Source organism: Nomascus leucogenys, chromosome 10, assembly GCF_006542625.1.
Source record: "Nomascus leucogenys isolate Asia chromosome 10, Asia_NLE_v1, whole genome shotgun sequence".
NCBI classification, from domain to species: Eukaryota; Metazoa; Chordata; class Mammalia; order Primates; family Hylobatidae; genus Nomascus; species Nomascus leucogenys.
The window spans coordinates 54,209,099-54,225,873 of NC_044390.1; the positions used below are offsets into that span (position 1 = coordinate 54,209,099).

General features: G+C 43.8%; 1 protein-coding gene across 1 annotated transcript in view; it reads left to right on the forward strand.

Annotated features, from left to right (window-relative positions):
* The window catches only part of CPAMD8 (C3 and PZP like alpha-2-macroglobulin domain containing 8), a 134,511-nt gene that overhangs the window by 59,493 nt on the left and 58,243 nt on the right, over positions 1–16,775 (forward strand). Inside the window, exon 19 of the mRNA XM_030821854.1 lies at positions 10,583–10,645. Within this exon, the coding sequence (XP_030677714.1) occupies positions 10,583–10,645 (63 nt within the window). The remainder of the gene's footprint in view (positions 1–10,582; positions 10,646–16,775) is intronic.

Consider the following 16,775-nt stretch of genomic DNA (forward strand, 5'->3'; position numbering starts at 1 on the left):
GGCAGATTAGGCTTCATACTGTAGTTTGGATACACATGGAAGCATTTTCAAGATGTGACTGGATGAGGAAGATTGGAATGCTGGCCCCAGGGCCTCTGTCTTGCAGCCACCCCAGAGGCCCTGACCCACTCACATGCATGAGCCCTGAGAGCTTGTCTTGGAGCTGGTACAGAAGCAGCAGTTTGCAAAACTCAAAACCAAGAAGGCAATTGTAAATCACAGTGGAGAAAGGCATAAGAAATGCCTTCAAAATCAGGTGCCCATGCCTTTTTGTAATTGGAACAAATACATCCTTATTCTAAGAGCAACATGTATATGTGTATATATATATATACATTTTTTTTTTTGGTGAGACAGAGTCTCGCTCTGTTGCCCAGGCTGGAGTGTAGTGGCGCCATCTTGGCTTACTACAAGCTCTGCCTCCCAGGTTCATGCCATTCTCCTGCCTCAGCTTCCCAAGTAGCTGGGACTACAGGCACCCACCACCATGCCTGGCTAATTTTTGTTGTATTTTTTAGTAGAGATGGGGTTTCACCATGTTAGCCAGGATGGTCTCCATCTCCTGACCTCATGATCTGCCCACCTCGGCCTCCCAAAGTGCTGGGATTACAGGCATGAGCCACCACACCCAGCCATATATTTTTAATTATATATGTATTTTCTTTTTTTAAAAAAATTATACTTTAAGTTCTAGGGTACATGTGCACAACATGCAAGTTTGATACATAGGTATACATGTGCCATGTTGGTTTGCTCCACCCATCAGCTCATCATTTGCATTAGGTATTACTCCTAATGCTATTCCTCCCCCAGCCCCCCACACCCCAACAGGCCCCAGAGTGTGATGTTCCCTGCCCTGTGTCCAGGTGTTCTCATTGTTCAGTTCCCACCTATGAGTGAGAACATGCGGTATTTGGTTTTCTGTCTTTGTGATAGTTTGCTGAGAATGATGGTTTCCAGCTTCATGTCCCTGCAAAGGACATGAACTCATCCTTTTTTATGGCTGCACAGTATTCCATGGTGTATATGTGCCACGTTTTCTTAATCCAATCTATCATTGATGGACATTTGGGTTGGTTCCAAGTCTTTGCTATTGTGAATCATGCCACAATAAACATATGTGTGCATGTGTCTTTATAGTGGCATAATTTATAATCCTTTGGGTATATCTCCAGTAATGGGATTGCTGGGTCAAATGGTATTTCTAGTTCTAGATCCTTGAGGAATCGCCACACTGTCTTCCACAGTGATTGAACTAATTTACACTCCCACCAACAGTGTAAAAGCATTCCTATTTCTCCACATCCTCTCCAGCATCTGTTGTTTCCTGGCATTTTAATGATCGCCATTCTAATTGGTGTGAGATGGTATCTCATTGTGGTTTTGATTTGCATTTCTCTGACGGCCAGTGATGATGAGCATTTTTTCATGTGTTGGATGCATAAATGTCTTCCTTTGAGAAGTGTCTGTTCATATCCTTTGCCCACTTTTGATGGGGTTGTTTGTTTTTTTCTTGTAAATTTGTTTGAGTTATTTGTAGATTTTGGATATTAGCCCATTGTCAGATGGGTAGATTGCAAAAATTTTCTCCCATTCTGTAGGTTGCCTGTTCACTCCGATGGTAGTTTCTTTTGCCATGCAGAAGCTCTTTAGTTTAATTAGATCCCATTTGTCTATTTTGGCTTTTGTTGCCATTGCTTTTGGTGTTTTAGTCATGAAGTCCTTGCCCATGCCTATGTCCTGAATGGTATTGCCTAGGTTTTCTTCTATGGTTTTTATGGTTTTAGGTCTAACATTTAAGTCTTTAATCTGTCTTGAATTAATTTTTGTATAAAGTGTAAGGAAGGGATCCAGTTTCAGCTTTCTACATATGGCTACCCAGTTTTCCCAGCACCATTTATTAGATAGGGAATCCTTTCCCCATTTCTTGTTTTTGTCAGGTTTGTCAAAGATCAGATGGTTGTAGATGTGTGGTGTTATTTCTGAGGCCTCTGTTCTGTTCCATTGGTCTATACATCTGTTTTGGTACCAGTACCATGCTGTTTTGGTTACTGTAGCCTTGTAGTATAGTTTGAACTCAGGTATCGTTATGCCTCCCGCTTTGTTCATTTTGCTTAGGATTGTCTTGGCAATGTGGGCTCTTTTTGATTCCATATGAACTTTAAAGTAGTTTTTTTCCAATTCTGTGAAGAAAGTCATTGGTAGCTTGATGGGGATGGCATTGAATCTGTAAATTACCTTGGGCAGTATGGCCATTTTAACTATATTGATTCTTCTTATCCATTAGCATGGAATGTTCTTCCATTTGTTTGTGTCCTCTTTTATTTCATTGAGCAGTGGTTTGTAGTTCTCATTCAAGAGGTCCTTCACATCCCTTGTTAAGCTGGATTCCTAGGATTCCTAGGTATTTTATTCTCTTTGTAGCAATTGTGAATGGGATTTCACTCATGATTTGGCTCTCTGTCTGTTAATTGGTGTATAGGATTTTTGTGATTTTTGCACATTGATTTTGTATCCTGAGACTTTGCTGAAGTTGCATATCAGCTTAAGGAGGTTTTGGGCTGAGATGATGGGGTTTTCTAGATATACAATCATGTCATCTGCAAACAGGGACAATTTGTCTTCCTCTTTTCCTAATTGAATACCCTCTATTTCTTTCTCTTGCCTGATTGCCCTGGCCAGAACTTCCAACACTATGTTGAATAGGAGTGGTGAGAGAGGGCATCATTGTCTTGTGCCAGTTTTCAAAGGGAATGCTTCCAGTTTTTGCCCATTCAGTATGATATTGGCTGTGGGTTTGTCATAAATAGCCCTTATTATTTTGAGATATATTCCATCAATACCTAGTTTATTGAGAGTTTTTAGCATGAAGGACTGTTGAATTTTGTCGAAGACCTTTTTTTTTTTTTTTTTTTTTTTGAGATGGAGTCTCGCTCACTCTGTTTCCCAGGCTGGAGTGCAGTGGTGCGATCTTGGCTCACTGCAAGCTCTGCCTCCTGGGTTCACACCATTCTCCTGCCTCAGCCTCCTGAGTAGCTGGGACTGCAGGTGCCCGCCACTACGCCCAGCTAATTTTTTGTATTTTTAGTAGAGACAGGGTTTCACCATGTTAGCCAGAATGGTCTCGATCTCCTCACCTTGTGATCTGCCTGCCTCAGCCTCCCAAAGTGCTAGGATTACAGGTGTGAGCCACCGCGCCCGGCCCGAAGACCTTTTTTGCATCTATTGAGATGATCGTGTGGTTTTTGTCAATGGTTCTGTTTATGTGATGGATTTTGTTTATTGATTCATGTACGTTGAACCAGCCTTGCATCCCAGAGATGAAGCCAACTTGATCGTGGTGGATAAGAAGCTTTTTGATGTGCTGCTGGATTTTGTTTGCCAGTATTTTATTGAGGATTTTTGCATTGATGTTCATCAAGGATATTGGTCTAAAATTCTCTTTTTTTTGTTGTGTCTCTGCCAGGCTTTGGTATCAGGATGATGCTGGCCTCATAAAATGAGTTAGGGAGGATTCCTTCTTTTTCTATTGATTATAATAGTTTCAGAAGGAATATTATCAGCTCCTCTTTGTACTTCTGGTGGAATTCAGTTGTGAATCCTTCTGGTCCTGGACTTTTTGACAGACTTTTTTTTTTTTTTTTCGAGACATGGTCTCGCTCTGTCACCCAGGCTGGAGTGCAGTGGCGTGATCTCAGCTCACTGCAACCTCCACCTTGCGGGTTCAAGCAATTCTCTACCACAGCCTCATGCGTAGCTAGGATTACAAGGGCCCACCACCACACCCAGCTAACTTTTTTGCATTTTTATTTTAGTAGAGACAAGGTTTCACCATCTTGGCCAGGCTGATCTTGAACTCCTGACCTCATGATCTACCCGCCTCGGCCTCCCAAAGTGCTGGGATTACAGGCATGAGCCACCATGCCAGGTCAGGTCCTGGACTTTTTTTGGTTGGTAAGCTATTAATTATTGCCTCAATTTCAGAGCCTGTTATTGGTCTATTCAGAGATTCACCTTCTTCCTGGTTTAGTCTTGGGAGGGTGTATGTGTCCTGGAATTTATCAATTTCTTCTAGATTTTCTGGTTTATTTGGGTAGAGGTGTTTATAGTATTCCCTGATGGTAGTTTGTATTTCTGTGGGATTGGTGGTGATATCCCCTTTATCATTTTTTATTGCGTCTATTTGATTCTTCTCTCTTTTCTTCTTTATTAATCTTTCTAGTGGTCTATCAATTTTGTTGATGTTTTCAAAAAACCAGCTCCTGGATTCGTTGATTTTTTGAAGGGTTTTTTGTGTCTCTATCTCCTTCAGTTCTGCTCTGATCTTAGTTATTTCTTGCCTTCTGCTAGCTTTTGAATTTGTTTGCTCTTGCTTCTCTAGTTCTTTTAATTTTGATGTTAGGGTGTCGATTTTAGATCTTTTCTGCTTTCTCTTGTGGGCAATTAGTGCTGTAAATTTCCCTCTACACACTGCTTTAAATGTGTCCCAGAGATTCTGGTATGTTGTGTCTTTGTTCTCATTGGTTTCAAAGAACATCTTTATTACTGCCTTCATTCCGTCATTTACCCAGTAGTCATTCAGGAGCAGGTTGTTCAGTTTCCATGTTGTTGTGTGGTTTTGAGTGAGTTTCTTAATCCTGAGTTCTAATTTGATTGTGCTGTGGTCTGACAGACAGTTTGTTGTGATTTCTGTTCTTTTACATTTGCTGAGGAGTGCTTTACTTCAAATTATGTGGTCAATTTTAGAATAAGTGTGATGTAGTGCTGAGAGAATGTATATTCTGTTGATTTAGGGTGGAGAGTTCTGTAGATGTCTATTAGGTCTGCTTGGTGCAGAACTGAGTTCAAGTCCTGAATATCCTTGTTAACCTTCTGTCTCATTGATCTGTCTAATATTGATAGTGGGGTGTTAAAGTCTCCCATTATTATTGTGTGGGAGTCTAAGTCTCTTTGTAGGGTCTCTAAGGACTTGCCTTATGAATCTGGGTGCTCCTGTATTGCATGCATATATATTTAGGATAGTTAGCTCTTCTTGTTGAATTGATTCCTTTATCATTATGTAATGGCCTTCTTTGTCTCTTTTGATCTTTGTTGGTTTAAAGTGTTTTATCAGAGACTAGGATTGCAACCCCTGCCTTTTTTTTGCTTTCCATTTGCTTGTTAGATCTTCCTCCGTCCCTTTATTTTGAGACTATGTGTGTCTCTGCACATGAGATGGGTCTCCTGAATACAGCACACTGATGGGTCTTGACTCTTTTTCCAATTTGCCAGTCTGTGTCTTTTAATTGGGGCATTTAGCCCATTTACATTTAAGATTAATATTGTTATTGTGAATTTGATCCTGTCATTATGATGTTAGCTGCTTATTTTGCCCATTAATTGATGCAGTTTCTTCATAGCATCAATGGTCTTTACAATCTGGCATGTTTTTGCAGTGGCTGGTACTGTTTGTTTCTTTCCATGCTTAGTCCTTCCTTCAGGAGCTCTTGAAAGGCAGGCCTGGTGGTGACAAAATCTCTCAGCATTTGCTTGTCTGTAAAGGATTTTATTTCTCCTTCACTTATGAAGCTAGTTTGGCTGGATATGAAATTCTGGATTGAGAATTCTTTTCTTTAAGAATGTTGAATATCGGCCCCCACTCTCTTCTGACTTGTGTAGAGTTTCTGCCAAGAGATCTGTTAGTCTGATGGGCTTCCCTTTGTGGTTAACCCGACCTTTCTCTCTGGCTTCTCTTAACATTTTTTCCTTCATTTCAACTTTGGTGAATCTGACAATTATGTGTCTTGGGGTTGCTCTTCTTGAGGAATATCTTTGTGGTGTTCTCTTTATTTCCTGAATTTGAATGTTGGCCTGCCTTGCTAGGTTGGGGAAGTTCTCCTGGATAATATCCTGAAGAGTGTTTTCCAACTTGATTCCATTCTCTCCATCACTTTCAGGTACACCTATCAAACGTAGATTTGGTCTTTTCACATAGTCCCATATTTCTTGGAGGCTTTGTTCATTTCTTTTTACTCTTTTTTCTCTAACCTTGTCTTTTTGCTTTGTTTCATTAATTTGATCTTCAATCACTGATACCCTTTCTTCTACTTGATCGAATCGGCTATTGAAGCTTGTGCCTGTGTCACAAAGTTCTCGTGTCATGGTTTTCAGCTCCGTCAGGTCATTTAAGGTCTTCTCTATGCTGTTTATTCTAGTTAGCCATTCGTCTAACCTTTATTCAAGGTTTTTAGCTTCCTTGCGGTGGGTTTGAACGTGCTCCTTTAGCTCAGAGACGTTTGTTATTGCCGACCTTCTGAAGCCTACCTCTGTCAATTTGTCAAAGTCATTCTCCGTCCAGCTTTGTTCCATTGCTGGCAAGGAGCTACTATCCTTTGGAGGAGAAGAGGCGCTCAGGTTTTTAGAATTATCAACTTTTCTGCTCTGGTTTCCCCCCATCTTTGTGGTTTTATCTACCTTTGGTCTTTAATGTTGGTGACCTACAGATGGGGCTTTGGTGTAGATGTCCTTTTTGTTGATGTTGATGCTATTCCTGTCAGTTTTTCTTCTAACAGTCAGGTCTCTCAGTTGCAGGTCTGTTGGAGTTTAGTGGAGGTCCACTCCAGACCCTGTTTGCCTGCATATCACCAGTGGAGGCTGCAGAACAGCAAATATTGCAGAACAGCAAATATTGCTGCCTGATCCTTCCTCCGGAAGCTTCATCCCAGAGGGGCACCCGCCTATATGAGGTGTCTGTCGGCCCCTACTGGGAGGTGTCTCCCAGTTAGGCTACATGGGGGTCAGGGACCCACTTGAGGAGGCAGTCTGTCCATTCTCAGAGCTCAGATGCCATGCTGGGAGAACCACTGCTCTCTTCAGGGTTGTCAGACAGGGATGTTTAAATCTGCAGAAACTGTCTGCTGCCTTTTGTTCAGCTATGCCCTGCTCACAGAGGTGGAGTCTATAGCGGCAGTAGGCCTTGCTGAGCTGCAGTGGGCTCCACCCAGTTCAAGCTTCCCAGCCACTTTGTTTACTTACTCAAGCCTCAGCAATGGTGGACGTCCCTCCCCCAACCAGGCTGCCACCTGGCAGTTCGATCTCAGACTGCTGTGCTAGCAGTGAGCAAGGCTCTATGGGTGTGGGACCCGCCCAGCCAGGCACGGGAGAGAATCTCCTGGTCTGCTGATTGCTAAGAACATGGGAAAAGCTCAGTATTTGGGCGAGAGTGTCCTGTTTTTCCAGGTACAGTCTGTCCTGGCTTCCCTTGGCTAGGAAAGGGAAATCCCCTGACCCCTTGTGCTTCCCGGGTAAGGTGACACCCCACCCTACTTTGGCTCATCCTTCATGGGCTGTACCCACTGTCCAACCAGTCCCAATGAGATGAACCAGGTACCTCAGTTGGAAATGCAGAAATCACCCGTCTTCTGTGTCGATCACACTGGGAGCTGCAGACTGGAGCTGTTCCTATTTGGCTATCTTGGAATGGCCCCAATGTATTTTTTTAACCATGTAAATATGGTTAACATTTTTTTCAAGCAGTAGAAGAGGATATATAATGAAATTTAAGTCCCCTTCCCACCCCCAGACCCTCCATTCACTTCTTCAGAAGCAACCATGCTGAATAATTTTTTTTTTTTTTTTTTTTTTTTGAGGAGGAGTCTCACTCTGTTGCCCAGGCTGGAGTGTGGTGCTGGGATCTCAGCTCACTGCCTTCCATGTTCAAGTGATACTCCTGTCTCAGCCTTCTGAGTAGCTGGGATTACAGGCCTGCACCACCAAACCTGGCTAATTTTTGTATTTTTAGTAGAGAGGGGGTTTCACCATGTTGGCCAGGCTGGTCTCGAACTCCTGACCTCCAGTGATCCACCCACCTCAGTCTCCCAAAGTGCTGGGATTACAGGTGTGAGCCATTGTGCCCAGTGTGAATAATTTCTTAGATATTCTTCTGTGCATATGTAGGATTAAAAAAAAACAAATAGAAGAATACCATAATGTCATTTTGTACATTTCTTTTGAAAGTTAACGATAAGTCTTGGAAATCATTCCATATCAGTAAATGCATGTTTACCTCACTCTTTGTTTTTGCAAATATATAATAGTCCACCAATGAATATACTATCATTTGATTAGCCAGTCCTCCTAATGATGGAGATTTGGACTATTTGCTAATTTTCATAGTGCCACGATGAACCACTCCATCTCTCTGTCTTTGCACACATGTCTGTGGGTGTTTCCAGGGTCTGCTCCTAGGAGAGGTGTTGATGGTTGAAAGGATAGGAGCATTTTTATTTTTGCCAAATTTTGAGAAGACTTTTTTTTTTTTGAGAAAGGAGAAGGAGCAGCCTTTGAGGAGGGTGAACTGTGAGGCTTCTGAGGCTCAAACAAGAATGCATGAAGGCACTCCTTAGGAAACAGAGGATGAGTGAGCAGGAGGTAGAGAGTTCAGTGTGATGACGAGGATGCATGTGGTAAAACCCAGGGAGGGAAATTAGCAAAGGGAGGGACATAGGGTGGCCCCTGCAGGCCTTTATCCCTTCTGCATCCAGGAGAGTAGGCACGACTGTTTAAAGATGGACTCTGCCAAGCCTTTGATACCTTGCTTCTACTATTCTTAAGTAGAATGTTAACCCTGCCAGGTAAAAGAATTAACAAATTACATCCTTGAACAGACACTTTTCAAAGAAGATACACATGCAGCCGGGCGTGGTGGCTCACGCCTGTAGTACCAGCACTTTGGGAGGCTGAGGTGGGTGGATCACAAGGTCAGAAGTTCGAGACCAGCCTGGCCAATATGGTGAAACCCCATCTCTACTAAAAATACAAAAATTAGCCAGATATGGTGGTGGACACCTGTAATCCCAGCTACTCGGGAGGCTGAGGCAGCAGAATCGCTTGAACCTGGGAGGCGGAGGCTGCAGTGAGCTGAGATTGTGCCATTGCACTCCAGTCTGGGCAACAGAGAGAGACTCCATCTCGAAAAAAAAAAAAAAAAGAAAATATGCATGCAGCCAACAAGCATATGAAAAAAAGCTCAATGTCACTGAACTAGAGAAATGCAAATCAGGCCAGGCACAGTGGCCCACAGCTGTAATCCCAGCACTTTGGGAGGCCGAGGCAGGTGGATCACTTGATGTCAGGAGTTTGAGACCAGCCTGGTCAACATGACAAAACCCCATCTCTACTAAAAATACAAAAATTAGATGGGCGTGGTGGCACACCTGCAATTCCAGGTGTAATTCAGGATGCTGAGGCACGAGAATCACTTGAACCTGGGAGGTGGAGGTTGCAGTGAGCAGAGATTGCACCACTGCACTCCAGCCTGGGTGACAGAGTGAGACTCTGTCTCAAAAAAAAAAAAAAAAAAGGGGAAATGCAAATCAAAACCACAATGAGATGCCATCTTATGCCAGTCAGAATGGCCATTATTAAAAAGTCAACAAATAAGCTGGGTGCAGTGGCTCATGCCTGTAATTCCAGAACTTTGGGAGGCAGAGGCAGGTGGATCACCTGAGGTTGGGAGTTCAAGACCAGCCTGACCAACATGGTAAAACCCTGTCTCTACTAAAAATACAAAATTAGCTGGGTGTAGTGGCAGGTGCCTGTAATCCTAGCTACTCGGGAAGCTGAGGCTGGAGAATCTTTTGAACCTGGGAGGCAGATGTTGCAGTGAGCTGAGATCGTGCCATTACACTCCAGCCTGGGTGACAAGAAGGAAATTCCATCTCAAAAAAAAAAAAAAAAGTAAAGAAATAACAGATGTGGGTGAGGTAGTGGAGAAAAGGGGATGCTTATGCACAGTTGATGGGAGTGTAAATTAGTTCAACCATTGTGGAAAGCAGTGTGGTGATTCCTCAGAGAGCTAAAAACAGAACTACCATTTGAGCCAGCAATCCCATTACTGAGTATACACTCAAAGGAATATAAATCATTCTACCATAAAGACACATGCACACAAATGTTCACTGCAGCACTATTTACAATAGCAAAGACCTGGAATCAACCTAAATGCTCATCAATGACAGATTGGATGAACAAAATGTGGTACATAAATACCATGGAATACTATGCAGCCATAAAAAAGAACAAAATCATGTCTTTTGTGGAAACATGGATGGAGCTGGAGGCCATTATCCTTAGCAAACTAATGCTGGAACAGAAAACCAAATACTGCAAGTTCTCACTTATAAGTGGAAGCTAAATGATGAGAACACATGGACACAAAAGGGGGAACAGACACAGGTCTACTTGAGGGTGGGGGATGGGAAGACAGGATCAGAAATAATAACTATTGGGCACTAGGCTTAGTATCTGGGTGATGAAATAATCTGTACAACAAACCCCCATGACACGTTTACCTATGTAACAGACCTGCACACTTCTGAACCTAAAGTTTTTAAAAAACAAGTTATGTCCTTATCAAGTAGATTGTTAACCCTGCCAGGTAAGAGAATTAACATGTTATATCCCAGTGAAGTACAATGTTAACCCTTCCAGGTAAAATAAATTAACGCGTTATATCTGATCAAATAGAATGAGAAGCTGCTAGGTTCACATAAGATTTGTTATGTTCATGAAACCTTACTCATTTCTTTTTTTCTTTTCATAGAACGGAGAAGAGAAAAAGGACTTTCTTCCCCGAAACATGGATTTGGCATTGTCTCAACATCAGGTACATTAAGATTTCTTTTCTGTGCTGACTTTGCCGGTTGACTGAAAGGCACTCATGTGAGTCCAGAGAACCCCCGGTGGGACGGGCAGGCCTGATACCAACATCTGAGTAAGACACTGTGCATCTTTTTCTAACACATAAAACTTCAAGCCATGAAGCCAGCCTTGAGTCCCACTGCACGTTTGGACGTTTGCCTGTGAAATATGAAATGCAAGGGCTTTGTGCCTCTTACAACTCCCTCTTGGGGTAACTCTATCTGCTCTGTTTGTATAACGAGCTCATTAAAATGATTACAGTTCCCTGGAACATGAACTTGACTCCACCTACCCCCCACTCCTTGCTCCTTGAGGGACTACAGCTCTTGCTCAAAAAACAGGATGCCTTTCTCAACACATTTCCTTTCTGCATTTTTCCCCCGTTTAGTTCTCTTTGAAGCAGGAGTGCAGGCACCCCTTTTCTGCTAGATGCAATTGACTTTTTTTCTTGCAATGCTCAGTGTTAGAGCACCAATGACACTAGTAAAAAGTGGCAGTGGCATGCCCCGGCAAACCAGTTTGGCATGAAAACTGACTCTTGGTCCAGCCCGGGCCAGCAGGTGGGCTGACTGCTGGAGCCATGCCCTTCTTCCAGGCACACGGTGCTGTAGCAAGTGCTTGGCAGAGCCAGGCATGCAGCTGGGGGCCCCTCAGGCTGCTTTGGGGGATGTGTATGTCCTCATCATGGGAAGGTTTGACTGCTGATCAGAACACATCCAGGTCACTGTGTTTTGCTCTGGGGGCCCAGCTGTAAGACAGGCTATCTGTCCATCATCATTCAAATGTATCTACTTTCTGGATGTCTGGTGAGAGCTTTTTTTATTGTTAAAAATTTTTTTCAATTTATTTTTATTAGGGCTGGGCGAGGTGGCTCACGCCTGTAATCCCAGCACTTTGGGAGGCCAAGGCGGGTGGATCACGAGGTCAGGAGATCGAGACCATCCTGGCTAACATGGTGAAACCCCATCTCTACTAAAAATGCAAAAAATAGCCGGGCATGGTGGCGGGTGCCTGTAGTCCCAGCTACTCGGGAGGCTGAGGTAAGAGAGTGGCGTGAACCCAGGAGGCGGAGGTTGCAGTGAGCCAAGATGGCGCCACTGCACTCCAGCCTGGGCAACAGAGCAAGACTCCATCTCAAAAAAAAATTATTTTTATTTTATTTTACTTTATTTATTAGAGTTGGGATCTCGCTCTGTCACCCAGGCATCATAGCTTACCGCAGCCTCAGACTCCTGGGCTCAAGCTATCCTCCCGCCTCAGCCTCCCGAGTTGCTGGGACTACAGGCATGTACCAACACACCTGGCTAATTTTCATTTAAAAAAATTATTTTGGCCGGGCACAGTGGCTCACGCCTGTAATCCCAGCACTTTGGGAGGCCGAGGGGGGCAGATCTCGAGGTCAGGAGATCTAGACCATTCCGACCAACACGGTGAAACCCCGTTATCTACTAAAAATACAAAAAGTTAGCCAGACGTGGTGGCAGGCGCCTGTAGTCCCAGCTACTTGGGAGGCTGAGGCAGGAGAATGGTGTGAACCTGGGAGGCAGAGCTTGCAGTGAGCCGAGATTGCACCACTGCACTCCAGCCTGGGTGACAGACCGAGACTCCGTCTCAAAAAAAAAAAAAAATTATTTCATAGAGATGGGGTCTCCGTATGTTGCCCAGGCTGGTCTGAAACTCCTGGCCTCAAGTGATCTTCCTGTCTTGGCCTCTCAACGTGCTAGAATTACAGGTGTGAGCCACTGCTTCTGGCCCGGATGTTTCTGATGTTAAGGATAGTCCCTTGAATAAGGCAGACAGAGTCCCAGCACTCATAACATTTTCATTGTAGCTAGAGTAGACAGGTGCCTAAAGAGCCATCATGGTGCAGTGGGGTTAATCTTCTCCTGGAAGGCAGGGCATGGAGCTTGGGAGGCAGAGAAAGATGGTGGAATCCTTTGGAAAAGCCAGAGAGGGTCCTCAATGTAGGGCCCAAGCTGAGTGCCACCATATGAATAAGCAAGAAAGGGAAGGGTGCAGCAAATGCTGCAAAGTAGGAGAGGCTGGTGGATTTCCACATGGTTGAAATGAGATGGAAGGAGCTGAGGAGGATGCGGGGAGTATGAGACCATGTGGGCTGTGCTGGGGTGGGGTTGGGGGTGCAGGTGTGGAGAGCCAGGGATGGAGCCAGGGATTTGGGATTTAGGATTTGGGATGTTCTCTCTCCTCTCTTGTTGGCTGGAGCAAGGATGAATCAGAGCGCACAGATCTGAGACCAGGGAGGAGGTTCCTGCTGGACCCAAAAGAGGACTGGTCAACTCTCTTTTAAACCACACCCGTTTAAAGGTGGGGTATGGTGGCTTATGCCTGTAATCACAGCACTTTAGGAGGCCGAGGCGGGAGGTTTGCTTGAGCCCAGGAGTTCAAGACCAGCTTGGGCAACATAGCAAGGCCCCATCTCTAAAAAAAAAATTTTTAAATTAGGCAGGTGTGGTGGCACATGCCTGTGGTCCCAGCTACTTGGGAAGCTGAAGTGGGAGGATCGCTTGAGCCCAGGAGGTTGAGGCTGCAGTGACACAAAATTGCACCACTGCACTCCAGCTTGGGCTACAGAGTGAGACGTTGTCTCAAAAAGGGAAAATGATTAAAAAATGAATTGGTTTAAAAAATTATGGTGAAATACTCAACATAAAATGTATGATCTTAACCATTTTTAAGTGTATAGTTCAGTGGTATTAAGGACACTCATGTTATTGTGCAAATATCACCACCACCCGTTTCTGTGACTCCTTTCATCTTACAAAACTGACAGTCTGTCCCATTAAACACTCACTCCCCTCTCCTCCCTTCCCCCAGCTCTTGGCAACAACCCCTTCTGTCTCTGAGTTTGACTATTCTAGGGACTGCCTATAAGTGGAATCACGCAGTATTTGTCGTTTTGCGACTGGCTTATTTCAATGAGCATAATGTCCCCAAGGTTCATCTGTGTTGGAGAATCCATGTCAGAATTTCCTTCCCTTTTTTTTTTTTGAGACGGAGTCTCGCTCTGTCACCAGGCTGGAGTACAGTGGCACAATCTTGGCTCATTGCAACCTCTGCCTCCAGGGTTCAAGTGATTCCTCTGCCTCAGCCTCCCAAGTAGCTGGGACTACAGGCATGTGCCACCATCCCCAGCTATTTGTGTGTGTGTGTGTGTGTGTGTGTGTGTGACGGAGTCTTTCTCTACTGCCCAGGCTGGAGTGCGGTGGTGCGATCTTGGCTCACTGCAAGCTCTGCCTCTTGGGTTCACGCCCTTCTGCCTCAGCCTCCTGAGTAGCTGGGACTACAGCTGCTTGCCACCACTCCCGGCTAATTTTTTGTATTTTTAGTAGAGGGGGTTTCACCGTGTTAGCCAGGATGGTCTTGATCTCCTGACCTCATGATCCACCCGCCTCAGCCTCCCAAAGTGCTGGGATTACAGGCGTGAGCCACTGTGCCCAGCCAATGCCTGGCTAATTTTTTGTATTTTAGTAGAGACGGGGTTTCACCATGTTGACCAGGATGGTCTCGATCTCCTGACCTCGTGATCCACCCCCCTCCCCCGGCCTCCCAAAGTGCTGGGATTACAGGCGTAAGCCACCATACCCGGCTTCCTTCCCTTTTAAGATTGAATAATATCCCATTGCATGGATTCCCTCATTTTGTTTATCCATTTATTTTCTGTCGATGGACACTTGAGTTGCTTCCATCTTTTGGCTATTGTGAATAATGCTGTGAACATGGGTATACAAATATCCCTTTGAGACCCTGCTTCCCATTCTTTTGGGTATATACCCAGAAGTAGAATTGCTGAATCATGTAGTAATTCTATGTTTAATTTTTTAAGGAACCTCCAGACTAATTTGCACAGCAGCTGCAGGGTTTTACATTTCTACTAACAGTGTACCAGGGTTCCAGTCTGACCACATCCTCACAAACACTTGCTATTTTCTTCCTTCCTTTCTTTCTTTTCTTTCCTTCTTTCTTTCTTTCCTTTCTTTCTTTCTTTTCCTTCCTTCCTTCCTTCCTCTTTTCTTTCTTTCTTTTTTCTGAGATAGAGTCTCACTCTGTCACCCAGGCTGGAGTGCAGTGCAATCTCAGCTCACTGCACCCTCCGCCTCCCAGGTTCACACAATTCTCCTGCCTCAGCCTCCCAAATAGCTGGAACTACAGACATGTGCCACCACACCTGACTAATTTTCGTATTTTTAGTAGAGACAGGGTTTCACCCACTACTTCTGGGTATATACTCAAAAGAATGGGAAGCAGGGTCTCAAAGGGATATTTGTATACCCATGTTCACAGCATTATTCACAATGGCCAGACTCCTGACTTCAAGTGAACCACCCATCTCGGCCTCCCAAAGTGCTGGGATTATAGGCGTGAGCCACTGTGCCCAGCCTTTTTTCTTTCCTTTTCTTTTTTAATATCCTAATTAAATACATGAAGTGGTATCTCATTGTAGTTTTTATTTGCATTTCCCTAATGACTAGTGATGTTGAACATCTTTCATGTATTTATCAGTCATTTGTCTATCTTCTTTGGAGAAATGTCTATTCAAGTAATTTGCCCATTTCTGAATTGTGTTGCTGTTTTTGTTATTGAGTTTCAGGAGCTCTTTATATATTCTGGGTATTATTTCCTTATCAGATATATGACTTCCAAATATTTTCTCCCATTGGGTTGACTTTTTACTCTGTTGACAGTGCCCTTTTTTTTTTTGATACAGGGTCTCACTCTGTCACCCAGGTGTTCAAGTGATCCTCCAATCTCAGCTTCCCAAGTAGCTGGGTCTATAGGTGCACACCACCACTCCTGGCTAAATTTTTAAATTTTTTGTAGAGATAAGGTCTTGCTGTGTTACCCAGGCTGGTCTCAAACTCCTGGGCTCAAGTGATCCTCCTTCCTCAGCCTCCTGAAGTGCTGGGATTACAGGGGTAAGCTACCATGCCAGCCCTTGAATAGTGTCTTTTGATGCTCAAAATTTTGTAGTTTTCATGAAGTCCAACTTGTCTACTCTTTTTTTTTTTTTTTTTTGCCTGTACCTTTGTTTTCATATCCATGAAATCATTGTCAAACCCAATGTCATGAAGCTTTTGCCCTGTTTTCTTCTAATAGTTTTATAGTTTTAGTTTTTACTTTTAGGTCATGGATTCATTTTTGAGTTAACTTTTGTATATGGTGTTAGGTGAGGTCCAAATTCATTCTTTTGCTTATGGATGTTTGCTTTTTCTAGCAGTATTTGTTAAAAAAGTTGTCTTTTCCCTAAAGTATCTTGATGCCCGTGTCGAAAATCATTTGACTATGTTGTCAAGGTTTATTCCTGGGCTCTCTATTTGATTCCGTTGGTCTGTATGTCTGTCTTTATGCCAGTAACACATTGATTTGATTATGGTAGCTTTGTGGTGAGTTTTGAATTGTGAGCTCGCCAGCTTTATTCTTCTGTTTTCTTTGTTTGGCCACCAGAGTCCCTTGAGATCCGTGTAAAATCTCAAGGTGGAGTTTTCTATTTCTGCAAAATAAAACAAAAAGTCACTGAGCTTTATGATAGAGGTTCCATTGAATCTACAGATCACTTTGGGTAGTTTTGACATTTTAACAAGTCTTCTGATCCATGAACATGGGATATGTTTTCATTTATTTATGTCTTTTTTGTCTTTTTAAATTTTTTTCGATATCTTTTTGTGTGTGTGTGACAGGGATCTCACTCTGTTGCCGAGGCTGGACTGCAGTGGTGGGAACACAGCTCACTGCACCCTCGACCACCTGGGCTCAAGTGAATCCTCCACCTCAGCCTCCTGAGTAGCTGGGCCTACAGGCATGTGTCACTACACCCACCTAATTTTTTAATTTTTTGTAGTGACAAGGTCTCATCTTCTTGCCCAGGGTGGTCTGGAACTCCTGGGCTCAAGCAGTCTCCCACCTCGGCCTCCCAGAGTGCTGGGATTACAGGCATGAGCCACTGCACCCAGCCCGTGTTTTCTATTAGAGTCAGGGCTGAGGGACAGTTGTTTCCTGTTGCCGCTTTTGTGATGCCTTCAATCCTTGTTTCTAAGCTCTTAGGGTGCCTCTCTGAGCCATGCAGCCTGGGTCATCCA